Source organism: Stegostoma tigrinum, chromosome 19 (assembly GCF_030684315.1).
Source record: "Stegostoma tigrinum isolate sSteTig4 chromosome 19, sSteTig4.hap1, whole genome shotgun sequence".
Taxonomy (NCBI): Eukaryota; Metazoa; Chordata; class Chondrichthyes; order Orectolobiformes; family Stegostomatidae; genus Stegostoma; species Stegostoma tigrinum.
In genome coordinates this window covers 49,176,254-49,191,568 of record NC_081372.1, presented here as the reverse complement: position 1 = coordinate 49,191,568, position 15,315 = coordinate 49,176,254, and the positions used below count along the sequence as shown (strand labels likewise).

At 41.1% G+C, this 15,315-nt stretch overlaps 1 protein-coding gene across 2 annotated transcripts in view; it reads left to right on the top strand.

The window, feature by feature from the left end:
* The first annotated feature begins 10,015 nt into the window (after nucleotides 1–10,015).
* The window catches only part of si:dkey-65j6.2 (pleckstrin homology domain-containing family G member 4B), a 185,711-nt gene continuing 180,411 nt past the window's right edge, over nucleotides 10,016–15,315 (top strand). For both annotated transcript variants that reach the window (XM_048550427.2, XM_048550426.2), the window contains exon 1: nucleotides 10,016–10,821. In XM_048550427.2, the coding sequence (XP_048406384.2) occupies nucleotides 10,819–10,821 (3 nt within the window). In that variant the 5' untranslated portion in view covers nucleotides 10,016–10,818. The remainder of the gene's footprint in view (nucleotides 10,822–15,315) is intronic.

The window sequence follows — 15,315 nt, the reverse complement described above, 5'->3', positions numbered from 1 at the left end:
TTAAAATGTCTAATACTAAGGGGTATGCATTTCAGTGGGAAAGTTCAAAGGACACATGAGGGGCAGCTTTTTATACAGAGAGTAGTAGAAGTCTAGAACGCACTGCCAGGAGTGGTGGTGGAAGCAAATGCGATAAGGGCATTTAAGGGACTTTTAGATGAGCACATGAGTATGAAGGGAATGGAGGGTTATGGACCAAGAGCAGGCAGAGGGATTAGTTTCAGTTGGCACCATGTTTGGCACAACATGGTGGGCCAAAGGGCCCATTCTGTGATAATATGCTCAATGTTCTAAGAAGATAAGGTAAAAGACAGAAAATAGGGACAAACTGACAATGGCACTTCAGTGGAAACATTGGATTGCTGGGGGAAAACCTGTTGAGAATGCAAATAGAGGCCAATCTATAAATATAATGAGTGAGAATAGATAATACTAAAATCAAAATGGTGTAAAGGGGAAAATACTGTAGACCAACACACAATGGGGTATTAGTGATGATAGGCTTTTGCGTTCAGGCATGATTAGCATTTTATTAGTGAGCTGTGTGCACTAACTATTTACCCCCTGTGTATTCCAAAATTTGCAGATAAAGCCTAATGGGAGATGTGAGTGAGTGTCAATTCAAGAACAGGCTAGAACATTTTTGTGGTATACTTCCTGCCCTCAAAAGCTTCTTTAAAAGACTAAGAAAGCCTTTAGACTCCTCGTAAGAGCTCCAGTAGTCCCATTTAAGATCATGAATGAAACCTTTCAACAGATAGAGAAGTGGGACAGACATGAGCTGTGCTCCCATCACTCATTTCTCTTTGCTTTTGCTCTTCTGCAATAGGTATTGGAGGTCAGACTAATTAACCAATTGATCTTGCACATACCTTGAATGGATGTGTTGAATATCCAATTAAAAGGCTGTCTGAAAATTAACTCAGTTGAGAAAATAGATATGCAATATTTAGATCAAACATTCTACTGCTGGCTTCCTGGTTTGTAGAAGAGCAATGGTTGACCATTTTCCACTAATCAAGTTTTGGGTACCTGCTATGAAAAATTAATTTTCACCTTGACTGCAGGAAGTTCCTTTCTTCCAATTTATCTTGGGATATTAGAATCACCAAAATTATTGGCATGTTGTTTTTGTATATCTCTCTTTACTGACGGCAGATTTCCCCTTGAGCTCATCTCCATATGTTTGCTGGTTTGTAATGCACATGAGAATTGAACTATTTCCCTTCCGAGTTATTAATTCTATCCATATGCATCTTGTGTTAGCACAAGTATTAGATATTACTGCTGAGAATCAATCCTTAACAAACACTGCCATCCATCTCTCTAAAAATGTTATAAATAAGAACACTAAATTCCAGTTTATGCAAATGAGAATCACTAAGGTTTCTAACTTTCTTATTATTTCCTGGATGTGTTATTCAATAACACATACCCCACTCAGTTACTCCCACTTTTTTTGAGATGTTCAACTTTATTATCACATTCAATTGTTTTCTCTAATTCTGCTGTTTACAGTGTTATGTAAAAAGGATAATGATCTGATCACTATTTATTCAGCTGCATGATCTAGAGACTGAATTGATTTGGTGCCTCAAGGAAAAGCACGTTGGTAGCATTTCTAATACATCAAGGACATTGAGAGGTGAGAGTAAGGGAAGATGGAAAGGGGAGAAATGTATTCAAAAATGCTTGACTCCTTTGACAAATAGTCCCCACAAATCAGTGAATAAAATTCTATATATAGAACTTAAACTTTAACAACACATTGAAATTCACTGAGCTAGCTACTCAGTAAATCTCCCTGCTCTTGCCTCTGTATAATTGTTTCCATTTGTCTCTGCATATAGTTCAAGCCCTTTGCTGCCTCCGCACTGTACTGCCCTGAATTTGATTGGCTCCTCCAGCTAACTACTAACCTCTATCTTTTGTTTGCTTTAGCTCACAGTTTTGCTGTCTCAGTTAAAGTATTTTTCAGCTGGGTCTGGACTGATGAGAAGTGAGACAAGGAGTAAGGGAAGGAGGTGTTGGGGGTTATTTTGAAGAGGAGTTCAGAAAACTACAGTTTTAAAAGATAAGATTCAATGAATTGATGAGAAAGGCAGTGTAGACCACAAAAAAGGAAGCTGGAGATTAAAAGAAAGAGCAAAGTAAAACGTGATGCAATTTTCCCAAATTAATAAAGTACAAAGCAGCTAGAAGATCAAATGAATGAAAAACAAGAACAGATACAATGAACAAAAACTCATCAGAAAATGAGACAACAACAGAGAAAATGCAAGTGGGAAAGTAAGAGCTATTGAACAAAAATGTAAACAAAAATATTGACTGATAATGAAACTTGACCTTAAACTGATGCTTCACTGGATTAATAACGTTGAATCGAACGATCCTAGGACACACACATTGAAACCCTAGTTCATATTGAGGTATCTGTCACTGTACTTGGTTGAACTATCATTATGGTAGAAAGGGGAAGTTCACCCAGTGTTCCTGACACTAGGGAGCTTGATGGGGTTTCGAGGTTATCCTGTCCCTCACAATCATAATTCCTAAAGAGTCAGGAAAAATATTGCTGCTCATTCACCACCATCCTGTACGCCTTTCACTGAAGACAATTTTACACTCGACGTCAGTCTTTCCCAATCATTTTCCCACTCCAAGGCTTGAAAGTTTTGGTGACTTCTCGGTTAAAAAATGAGAGGATGGGGGAGAAGCCCTGGGTGAGCAGGGTGTGTGATGGACAAGACCTATGAAATTGAGGGAAATGTGGGCAGAGTTCCTCAACAGATATTGAACTTGTGACACCAAAATTTCAGCTCATGACCCTAATTTGGGGGTCCTGTCCTGAGTAAATATGAGTTGGGGTTGATTTCCTCCTGTATGAACATAAAGAGGCAACAAATATGGCCTAAGTATTCTGTAATTTTGCCAGAATTTCCTGGCCACCTGCCATTACTTTGGTAGATCTGCCTGTGCACAGCTGTAGAAAACAGAGGTAGACCATTCAGTCCAACTGGCCTATATTAATGTTTGTGCTTCCCATGAGCTTCTTTCAACTTGAATTTATCTAAATCTATTAACATTTATTTCATTTGTTTTCCTGCAAGCATATCACTAACAATTGTGCCAAAGTTTGGAGAACTGTTCCAGACAATAGTCAAGCAAAAGCTTGATGTAATCATAGTAACAAATCATAACACTGCAGCCAATATCTGAGACCATTATCATGTTAATGCATGTCCTAACCCATTAGTAGGCCACTCACATCATAGGTGACAGCAAACTCGTATTCAGTCAGGAGGAAATTGCCCTGGGAGTAGGAGACAGAACAGAAATCACAGACCAGGGTATTGTCCCTAAGCACATCTGTGACCCCTCACTCCAGCACAGCACACCAGTCCCTGTCCCAGTCACTTCCTTGACCTGACCAAAATGGGTCTTACCCCAACTCCAGCACAACGGCCCTGCCCAACTGTATACACACATGCAGGAAAATTCCAATGCAGCCAATTGCCCTCCGTTCTGACTACTTTCTATTGTAGTTAAAATAATGGAAGGTGCCATCAACAGTGCTATCAAGCAACACTTGCTTAGCAGTAATCTACTCACCGATGGCCAGTCTGGAATCTTCCAGGATCTCAGCCTTGGTTCAAAAGAGCTGAATTCAGTTAGAGTCATAAATGGCACAAAGAAAGATGGTAATGATTGTTGGAGATCAGTCATCTCAGCTCCAAGGCATCTCTGCAAGAGTTCCACACGGTAGTGTCCTAAGGCCAACAATCTTCAGCTCCTTCATTAATGATGTTCCCTCCATCATATGATCAGCAGTGTGGGCGTTCACTGATGATTGCACAATGTTCAACACCCCCGATACTGAATTGGTCCTTATTTAAATACAGTGAGACAATAAAAGGTAGGACGAACAGTAGGCCTGGTAGCCCATCAAATCTGTTCCACCATTCAATGAGATCATGACTGATCTGATCTTCTTCAACTCAACTTTCCCACCTTTTTCAATTGAGTCCCCAACCAATGTAAAAATCTGTCTATCTCAGCCATGAATATACTTAATGACCCAGACTCAAAATCTCTCTATGGTAACGAATTCACAGCTCTCTGAGAGGAAAAAATTCCTGTTCATCTATATTTTAAATGAGCAACCCCTTATTTTGAGATTATGCCCTCTGGTCCTAGACACTGTCACAACTGGAAACAACCTTAACACATCAACCCAGTAAAATCCTCTAACAATATCTTGGGCAATATCCAGGCTTGGGCTCTGTAGCAATTGGAACCAGAGCCAGGTGGATCTCATTGAGTATGAGATCTCTGTTTGGGGTAGTTAACCTGGGCCAATCAGGGAGCCCCAGCTAACTGATATAAATAAGAGATTCAGAAAAATTTCTTCATTCTAGGGTCTGACTCTGAGCTGGCTGGCCTGAGCCCTTGCATTTACACATGAAAATGAAGGGTGACTTGGTGATGGGGTACTCACCTCCTTGGAGTTATTTCAGTAGCAATAAGAGAAAACAATTCATTCCTGAAGAAAATTTGCTGGCAACAGTCATCTTGCAGTTGGTGTAAGCATTTCTGGCATCACGCCTTTATTTGGGAAGCTTGACTCATTCGAACTTGCCATCAAAGACTGCACCCAGTATATGGAAAGAATGTGTTATTTTTTCCAGACAAATGACAGCTGAAAAGCAACTGGTGTTTCTCCTGATAGCTTGTGGGCCCATAGCTTTTTGAGTTATGAGGACCCTCACTTCCCCTGAGTTGACAGATTTAGCTGAAGAATATTGTGATTTCAAGCCTCTAACAGTTATAAGACACTATTCATTTTATTCAGCAGTTCAAGAACAAAGTGAATCCCTATCGGCACTTTTGACAAGGTTAAGATGACTGGCAGAGGCACATGATTTTGGGTTAACCGTGAATGGCATGACAAGAGACTGTTTGGTTAGTGGGATTAATGACATGAGCACGCAAAAGTGCTTACTAGTTGAAGCTCAGCTGGACTTCAAACAGGCACTACAACTCACTTTGTCATTAGAAAATGCAGACAAGTGGAGCATGTGAGCTGCAGGATATCCCAATGGAAGTGCCAGAAAGTGTCAGACACCCTCTCCTGTCCATCTGAGCTTGGAGGATACCACTTGAGTGTAGACAATCATGGAGCGCATATCCTGAGCAGAAGGAATCTAGGTCAACCCTCAGCAAAACCCCAAAACAAATGGCTAAAAAGTTCTTCAGGGTACAGGTTGGCAAGCCATTGTAGTTACTGCTGGTATGTGGAATCAAGACAGCAAAGGAGGCCTACAAGGCCTGACTTCAGTAGGAGAACTCCCAGGCTGGTATCTAGCAGTGTCCTTCCCCAGGAAAGTCCGATATACATATGGTTTTGAGCAGTTAAATTTCTAAGTAACGTCCAAATCAGAACTAATCAAAGCAAATGTTTGGTTAAATAGCACAGCTGTACCAGTGGTTGTAGATCAGTCTTTAACAAAATTCGCTGTGGAATCTAACTTTTAGCTCTGCACAAGACATTGGTCAGACTGACAACCTGTACTGCAGAACTAATATAGATTACTAATCTTGATTGGGCAGAATTGGTTGAGAAAGATTCATCTTGATTGGCTCAACATTTTTCAATTAGAAAATGGCTGCCTGAATGAAGTCCTAAATAAATACACAGAAGGTTTTCAGGTAGATCTAGGGGCCATCAAATGTACCAAAGCAACCTTGCATGTCGACCAGGAAGCAATTCCATGATTCTGCAAGGCCCACCCAGTGCCATTTGCCTTGTGAGCAAAAGTAGAAGTGCAAATGAGGAGGCTGGAGAGCGAAGGAATAATCAAACCAATGCAGTTTGCGAAATGGGCAGCACCAGTCGTATTGATTGTGGGGGAGGGGGGGGTGCTGTCCTTTACAAAGCTGGACATGAGCCATACCTACCTTATGACTAGATGAGGGTCCCAGAAGTATGCTATGATTAATACCCATAAGGGTTTGACCAATAAAGAAGACCATTTTGGGATATCATCAGCTTGTGCCTCTGTCAAGCAGAGGATGGAGAACATTTTATAAGGTCTGCCCCAGGTCACCATTTATCTAGATGGTGTACTAATAACTGGGAAGACCAATAAAAAGCACTTGGAGAACTTGGCCATAGTGTTTAAACATTTCTCCCAGGTAGACGTCCCGGGTAGAAGGGAGAAATGTGTGTTCCAGGCACCCCAGGTGACCCACTTGGGATACAGAGTTGCTAAAACAAGGTTACATCTGTTGGAAGAGAAAGTGAGGGTAGTCAAAGGAGGCCCAGCTCTCACATTTTTACTGGAGCTTAGGTCTTTGCTTGGGTTATTGAATTATAATGGGAAATTCATACATAACCTGGCTTCCATCTTGGCATCTTTACATTTGCTATTGAAAAATTGCCAGCCTTGGAAATGGTCATGCAGCCAAGGAGTAGCCTTTAACAAAGAGAAAAAGCAGCTATCGTCATCTAATATGTTGACCCACCAAGATCCCGAATGAGAGGTGATGCTGACATGTGATGCTTCCCCATTCAGTATCAGTGTTGGCCCACTGTTGGCCCAATGGAGAAAAATATCCTATAGCGTATGCTTTGGCTGATGCCGAATACAAATACGCTGAGATAGAGAAGGAAGGTTTGACATTCATCTTTGGTATGAGAAAATTCCATCAGTTCCTACATGGGTGTAGATTTAACATAATAATGGACCACAGACCCCTGTTGGGGCTACTTAAAGAAGACAGGCTGCGCCGTCCATAGCTGCTTGTTGAATTCTGTGGTAGGCCCTTATTCTCAATATGCACAATTACAAGATGGAACACTATCCAGGAAGCCACATGGCAAATGTGGATGCCTTGAGCTGCCTCCTACTGGCAGATACACTACCGGTGGTCCCTCCCCAGAAGCATCCATTTAAACTTTCTAGATACACTTCCAGTCACGACTGACAATATTCGACTGTGGACACAAAACTATCCCATTCTAGTAAAACTAAAACAGATCATGGTGATGGGGAATGCAGAAGGGCTATCACAACCAGGACTGAAACCTTTCTGGACCTGGTGAGGCCAGATCACCTTTGAGGATGGCGCCTTACTGTGGGGAGCAAGAGTGATTGTCCTTAGTAAAGGTCGCTGCCAGATACTGACTGAACTCCACCAGAGTCATCCATGCGTTTCTAAAACGAAGGTGTTGGCAAAAAGTTATATCTTGTGGCAAGGATTGGATGCCGACATAGCTGCATTGGTGGGGCAGTGCCCAGAGTGCCAATAAGGACAAAAGTTGCAACCAGGAGTATCCCCACATTTGTGGAAATGGCAGGAAGAATAGCGGACTCAGCTACATGTCGACTATGCCAGTGTTTTCATGGGCTCAATGTTCCTGATCATTGTTGATGCCCATTCAAAGTGGTTGGATGTGCATAGAGTTCATTTGGTAAATTGAAGGAGAACAATTGAAAAGCTGTGAGTATTGTTTGTGATATGTGGACTCCCAGAAGTACCGTTCACAGACATTGGGATGTCATTTAATTGCAGGGAATTCAAATATTTCTTCAAGTCCAAAGGCATTCAGCATATAAGGACAGCTCCAAACTATCCATTGTACAATGGTCTGGCACAGAGAGCACTCCAAACATGAAAGTCAGTCTTAAAAATACATCCTACAGCTTCTCTCGACACCTTCTTCCTGTTTAGTTATAGGGCTACCCTTTGCATAACTCCAGGGATAGTTCCAGCAGAATGGCTGATGGGGAGAATATTCCTGGACTGGCAGGGAAGGGTGAAATGGCAGCAGGAACACCAATGCCAACCATATGCTTCCTCAAAGCAAAAGAGATAGTTCAGTTCAGGGGATGATGTTTGGTGTCAAAATCATGGAAATGACACTGCAAAGGCACAAGGTGAGGTTGATGTGGGGTCAGGTCCCATGACATACAAAGTTTGGGGAGGTGAGGTGGTCATGAACAAACATGTGGATCACGTGAAAGCTGTCACCTCGGAAAAGTGGCAGGAGCAAAGTATACCTGGCCCCTCAGAATGGCCAAAAAAAACCTGTCAGAAACCATGGGTTCTCCCCTTCCTTCTAACATCAAAGAAACTTCAGAGTCCAGTATGGATGATCTTCAATACCATTATCATCTGAAGAAGGGGAGGAAGCTCTCATGAGATGTTTTGGCACAAGAGATTGGCTATGGTTTGGTACATGCTGCCTGTGTCTAAGTCAAAATCGGAGGAACCGGACCTGGGGTAAAACTGTCCCGGGAGAAACTACAAGGAAAAGAACAAGCCTACATCGCTGGACTTAGTGTGGGGAGGGATGTAGTGATTGGAACCACAGCCAGGTAGATCTCAGTGATTGGTGTTGGGATTGTTGGGCTAATCAGGAAGCCCTGGCTGATAGAAATAAATGGAAGATTCAGAGAGTCTCTTTATTCTAGGAACTGATTATGACCCCATACTGTGTATATGTAAATAAAGGGTGACTTGCTGGGACACCGGCCTCCTCTGAGTTTTTCCAGCCTCAAAAGTGGCAAATAACATCCATGCTACCAAAGTGCTATAAAATGACCAACACCAATGAATCTAACCATCGTCTCTTGTCATTCAATGACAGCACCATTGCTTGAGTCCCTACCATCAACATCTTCTGGCTTACAACTGACCAGAAACTGGACAGGGCTAGCCAGATAAATAGGGATTCTGAAGCAAATAACTGATCTCCTGACTCCTCAGAGCCTGTCCACCATTTTCAGAGCAAGAGTTATGAGTGTGATAGAATATGCAGCTCCAACAGCGCTCAAAAAGCTTGACACCATCTGGAAAAAGCAGCCCACTTGATTGAATTCACATCCACAAACATCTACTCCCTCCTTCACTGATGCTCATTAGTATGAGCATCAGTATGTATGTATCATGTATAAGAAGGCAGCTCACCACCACCTTTTCAAGGACAGGTAGATTCTTCTTCAGGTGGTAATGGTATCGAAGCTCATCCATCCTGGACTCTGCAGTTCCTTTGATGTACCTCTTTGAGTGCTGGTCCAAGCAAGCAGTGGCAAAATCCCATGAACAATTGAAACAAAGAGTAAGGGGATGACTTTCTGCAGGTCCCTTGCTTCCCATTGCCGGTTCTTTGGTCTGGCCCTCAGTTCTTTAGAATGAGATGCCCCCTCTCCTCCATCCGTCACCCCTTTTTGGCCTCTTTAATGGTGAGACCCTCACCAGTTGCTGGATGAACCAGTACATGTAGGGTGAGGCTATTAAATCAGCACTAATTGCCCATTTAATGGCTTCAATTATAACTCAAACAACGGGACTTTCTGGCCACAATGTGGGCAGAGGTAGAAAGGTGGTGAGGTTACCATTTACCCAGCTGATTAGATATTCCCTAATCGAACACAATATCAGGAAAGGGCATTAAATTCCAACCATTACCTCTGCAATGTTGGAGTTAACTGGCCTTGTGTTAGTATATCCCATAATTAAAACATTTAAGAGTAAATTTTCTTTGGCATGCTGTATGAATGATGTTCAGACTACATACCAAAAGCCCTGGTTGGAGTATAGTTGTAATAATTACAATTCTCAATCCCTGTCACAAGTGGGTTTCCACAGGTAACCCACACCTTGTAGCATCGGTAAATATACACTGACCTAATCAGCGTGGTATGTGTTTGCAGTGTCATCCTCGAATTGTCACAGTGTAGTACAGATTAGTTCAATTCCTCACAATAATGACACACAGAGATGAGTAGGTAGCAAAAGGCAATTAAAATTCTTGAAAGCAAAATTTTTGAGGGTACATTTCACAGTATTGAGATATATCTTCGAACAGGGAGGCATTTCTCTTGTCGGAAAATTCTGGCACAAGAGCTGGGGGAGGGGTTACGTGCTTACTGAGTGGAAAGAGGCGCCCTGGACCGTATATTAGCAATGTGAGCTCCAATAGCTTCAGACGGACCTGCCGTTTCAGGCAGCTCCGAATTTAGTGCTGGATATTCCAGAATTAACTAGGGCTTTATACAGCTGTGGGGCACAAAGTTAGAGTCAGCCGTGTTCTGTGAAAGGGGCTTTGTGTTTGGACAAGCTGTAAACCTATTTACAATGTCGGGGAGAGAATTTAGCACATTTTTTCAGGCTCTGTGAGCACTATAAAGCTCCCTGAGAGCAGCAGAGGCTCTCGTTCGATAACAAGTGCAAATCTGAGTTGCAAGATGAAAGTTTCCTCTCAATAAAGTGACAAAAAATGAGCTTTTGTGTGAATGGAGTAAGAAAACTAACTGAATGGGAGAGCTTTCGCGGAACCATTCGCATTTGGAAACCTTTTAAGAACTATGAACGATCACCTCTGACTGGTACTTCAATGTCTTTAGTGGAAAAGTGCAATAAAAAAAAACTGGTAAACAGACTTGAAGTTTCGGGAATCTCTGAAGAAGGATTTCTTTTCCCAGACCTCCTCCATTCCCTCCCCTTTTTTTTAATCAGGCTACTTATCCACTGAAGGAGTCACATTCATGAATTGCTTCTCCAACTGCTAATCACTTTTCTGAGTTCAACAGAGCTCTGAATTCATCGGGTCATGCTGCATTCTCCGAGCCTGCAGCTCTGAGAGACCTGACAGTGATTGCAGTTGAATGCAGAACTTTGATCGTTATGAGTGGGGAGTGTTGACCCTTAGCACAGGCAGGCATGTTCTTCAGAATACAGACGGTGGGGGCGGATCGCACATACTGAAACGATGCTGTTATTCGATGGGATATCGGCTGCACTCTGAGGAAGATGGTAAACCTTTTTTTTCTCTCCCCACCCCCAAATTTCAAAATGCTGGCCTTGACAAGTTTGTACCTGGATTGTGACCATGACAAAGTATCGAGTACTTCAGTGAAACTTCTAAACTTAAAAGAAACTAGAGCAGTATTTCAAATATTAACCCATTGAGAAACATTTTTTGGAACACTATTCAATATTAGGATAGTACAGAAAGGAATCTTATTGGTATTTTGTGCAAGAAAACTGTTTACTAAGCTTGTGATTGATCGCAGATATTGCGATTTGTATTTTTACCTCCTGAAACTGGACTCAAATGTTACCTTTGTTAATTGTAGAAATAACAGGCATAAGTGATACGTTTGACTGTTTCTGGTACACCTTTTTAATTAATAATATTGGAAATCATTAAATTTAATGATTAATAGAGAGTTCATTTATGTTTCATATATGTCGTATTATTTTGAACGCCCTGCCAGAACTAATTCATCTTTGACAATCTCTATGCATCGAGAACATGTGCGACACCAGCGCAGATCAAAGCTGGTTATTGCCACTGACTGGGGGAAAGTTACTCTCAGTGGTACAGCTTATAGGATTTTGTCTTCTGGATATGATAAAATTAGCAGAATTAGTGGGAACCTGGGTGTGGGAATCTTGCAAGGGAAAGTATTAGTTTGGTCTGGAACATAGATGTTTTCCATTCATTGGTAGGAATGTGGTCATCACTGCCAAGGCCAGCATTTGTCACCCACCCCTCATTGCCCTTGAGAAGGTGGTGAGGAGCTGCTTTCATGAACTGCTACAGTCCCTGTTCTGTAGAAATACCCACTCCTGGTGGGGGGATACAGAACTTTGACACAGCACCAGTGAAAGATTGGCAATATATTTCCAATTCAAGTTAGTTACTAATATTGTTTGAGAGGTCCTCAAGGAACAACAAAAGATCAAAACATAACCGAATTTTTCCTTGAAGTAGAAAGTGAAGTAGTCTAATCCAAAACCAGGCTCATAAATATTAACAAAGGAAACTACAAACATATGAGGGGATATTTTGACCACGAAAGACTGGTTAACTTCATTAAAAGGCATGACAGTAGTTATGCAGTGGTTAATATTTAAAGAAAAAATGTATACATTATGGCATTTATGCATTTCACTTGGGTGAGACACCACAACAGGGAAGATAGCTGAACCAAAAAATTAAGCAAAAATAAATTTTGATAGTATTAAATTTAGATAATAATAAAGATACTTGATATTAGATTGAATGAAGAATCCTATAAAGTTTCTAGAAGGAATTTTGAAAAAGAAGACCAAGAGGGTATGAGGGTAAAAATATGAGTACAAGTGTAAACTTGCAAGGAACACAAAAATGGACTGTAAGAGCTGAGAAAGTATGTAAGAGAATGTCAAATTATGACAAATGTAGACCTTTAGCAGTCTGAAATGAGATAATTGGTAATAGAGAACGAGGGAATGACTGAGCAATTAAACAACTAATTAAACACAGAAGAAGACAAAGCAACTTCTCAGAATTACAAGGGAAACAACGGTGATAGATTGAAATGGATCAAGGAGATCCTTGTACACCAGTCACTGAAAGCGAGCATGCAGGTACAGCAGGCAGTTAGGAAGGTAAGTGGCATGTTGGCCTTCATTGTAAGATGGTTTGTGTGAAGGATGAAAGAATTCTAATTTGAGCTGCGCAAGACTTTGGTGAGGCCCATGCTGTGAGTATTGCATGCAGTTTTGGCTTCCTTATCAGACAAAATATGTACATTCCATAAAGAAATTGCAGTGAAGGTTCATAATCCTGATTACTGGGATGGCAGGTTAGTTGTATGAGAAGAGTTTAGTTTGTCAGGGCCTGTATTCACTGGAGTGTGAAATAAAGGGAAGAGATCCCATTGAAATATGTGACATTCTGACAGGTCTGGACAGACTGGGTGCAGGGACAATGTTTCCCCTGGCTAGGGATGCAGAACAAGAAGTCAGGACACACTGTCTGCCATTTTGGCATAACATTATGGGTGGCAAACCTGTAAAATTCTCCGCCACAGGAGGCTGTGGAGGCCCATCTCAGGATATACTTAAGGAAAAATGAAGCTGTGCACGCTAAAGCTGACAAGGCATATTTGGAGAGAACAGGAGTATATTTGCAATATAAAGGCTCAGCAGTGACTGTGGTGATGGCAGAGTCGGTTTTTTTGATCAAAAGGCCTACTTCAGTTTTTAATTACTGTGCTTCTACATGTGTGACTAGGAGTGAAACTTGCATGTGGTGGTGTATCCATGCAACTGCTGTCCTTGACCTTCCAGTTGGTTTGGAAAGTGCTATCAAAAGACCTGGGTGAGATGTTGCTTTGAGTCATGCTGTCACTGCTGGTGGTGGAGAACAGGGGTGCTAACGGTGGTGAATCGGGTACAATTCAAGCAGGATGTTCTCTCCTAAATGATGTGGAGCTTCTTCTGTTGTTGCAGTCACACCCAACTAGGCAAGCCAAGAGTATTTCATCATATTCCTTCAACTTTGTCTCGTAGATAATGGACTGGTTTAGGGCAGTCGTTAGGTGGGATATGCACACCAGATGTTCCAGTCTCTGATCTGTTATTCATGTGGTTGGTCCACTTTAATTTCTGTCATTGGTAACTCCCAGCATATTGACAATGGGAAATTCAATGCTGAAACTATTATTGAAGGGCATGACATATTGGTTGCCATACAACTCTCTTGTCAGTCATTGCTTGGCTTTTTGCGTTCAGAGGCAAATCGCCTGGAAGTGGGTGATGTTACAGTGATTAAAAATAGTCTTTGGGATGGTAAAGATTTTGGGATTGAGTTTTCCTGAACTTCTGTTTCACCCACCACTGACACTGAAAACAGGCATTAAGTTCATTTAGATGACAGTACTTGAGGCGATGCGTTTCTGGTAGTGATCAATTAAGGGGGTTGTTTTCTCATATTAGAGATATTTGAGAGTCCACAACTAAAAAATATGCATATAAGATTCATTTTTCAGGAGCAAAGAGTCTATTCAGTTGTAATTATGAACAAAATTTACTGTTAAGATCCAAAGAACACTTCAGTTAGCAAAGCTTAACTTGCTCAAAGGTTTTTACAGTGACACTATTATATAAATAACTGTCTGTGCCAATTCAAATAATTTCTAAAGGTTTCCATCTCCATGGGGACTTCCACAGCATCCCCCGTGGCAAAGCATGAAATCACAGATGGCAATGTCTGAATTTTTGAGTTTAGTTTTGTATAAGTGTATACCAGAAAGTCCTGACTTTTTTGTTGCTATAACACCTGTAAAGGGTAATTTGTCTCTGGACCATTTGCTCCAGAAAGTAAGTATCATTAAATTACTGAAGCACCTTACATATGTGACTTCAGTTTATTTAATGGGGAATGTTTTCTCCTTCTTTATTCTTTCTAAATGCCTTTATTGAATTTCTTCTTTTCCTTCTCTGCTTTAAAAAAAACTCACATTCTTCATTCATCCTCATAACTGTAACCCTATAACCATTTTCCTGCAACTTTGGTGGAAGAGGCCTTTTAGTCTTGGACCAAGGTACAGCTTTGAGATTGGCCTTTATAGTTTCTTTAAAGATCAGTCGCTGATGTAATGGGAGCTTTCCTGAATGATTGTGGTGCTTAGCAAAAGGTTAAAATAATTTGTAAAAAAACAACCAGTATACTTGGTGTCCTAATATACTGCAGGCATTGATAATGCTAATAAATCTCCAAATTAGTAAATAAAATTGGCAGCTATTTCTCCTGCGTTCTGAATTGTGATGATTGTTTGAAATTTTGCTTTCTTGCTTTTGTCCTGATGAGCGCAAGATAAAAGCCTTCAGAAGCATGTCTCCCTTGTCAGTAACATTTCAAGGTCTAATAAACTCACTAAGTACTAAATAATGGGCCTATTTTACTGGATCTTCTACAATCTTGTTTGGCCAATAAAAAAGTCACACTTTCCTTCACTTTGTTTCTGTAATATTGCTAAAAACAAACACAAAATTGAAGCTTTACTTCTTGCACTCAAGATTGTGATGCAAGAAACCAAACTTAGAAAAATAACATCAATTTAAACAGCACAAGAAGAAGGTGGTGTTTGTTTGGATTATGGTTGACATGAAAATGCAGCAGGAACTGTGAACTGTCAATCTTCATCAACAGATTAACCTCAAATCTGTCAGATCATTCCTCATTGGTCAGGGCACTGCCATGGCAAATGTAATAGTAGGGATTAGCATTCCACAGAGCCCTTTCTTGATGGAAAAGGTGCAATACATGGACATAAACTCCTTTCACCAACAGAGAATAGGATGGTGGTTTTGAGTATGTATAACTTTGAGCATAAACATGAAATGCTGTGCATACCTGACAGATAATAACCTCCCATTGGGTCCTAGTGTAAGGCTTAGTGCAGTCTGGATCATTCAGCAAATGCTGTCCAATAGCAGAATCACATTAAGTACTAGACACTGTTTTGAGCCTTG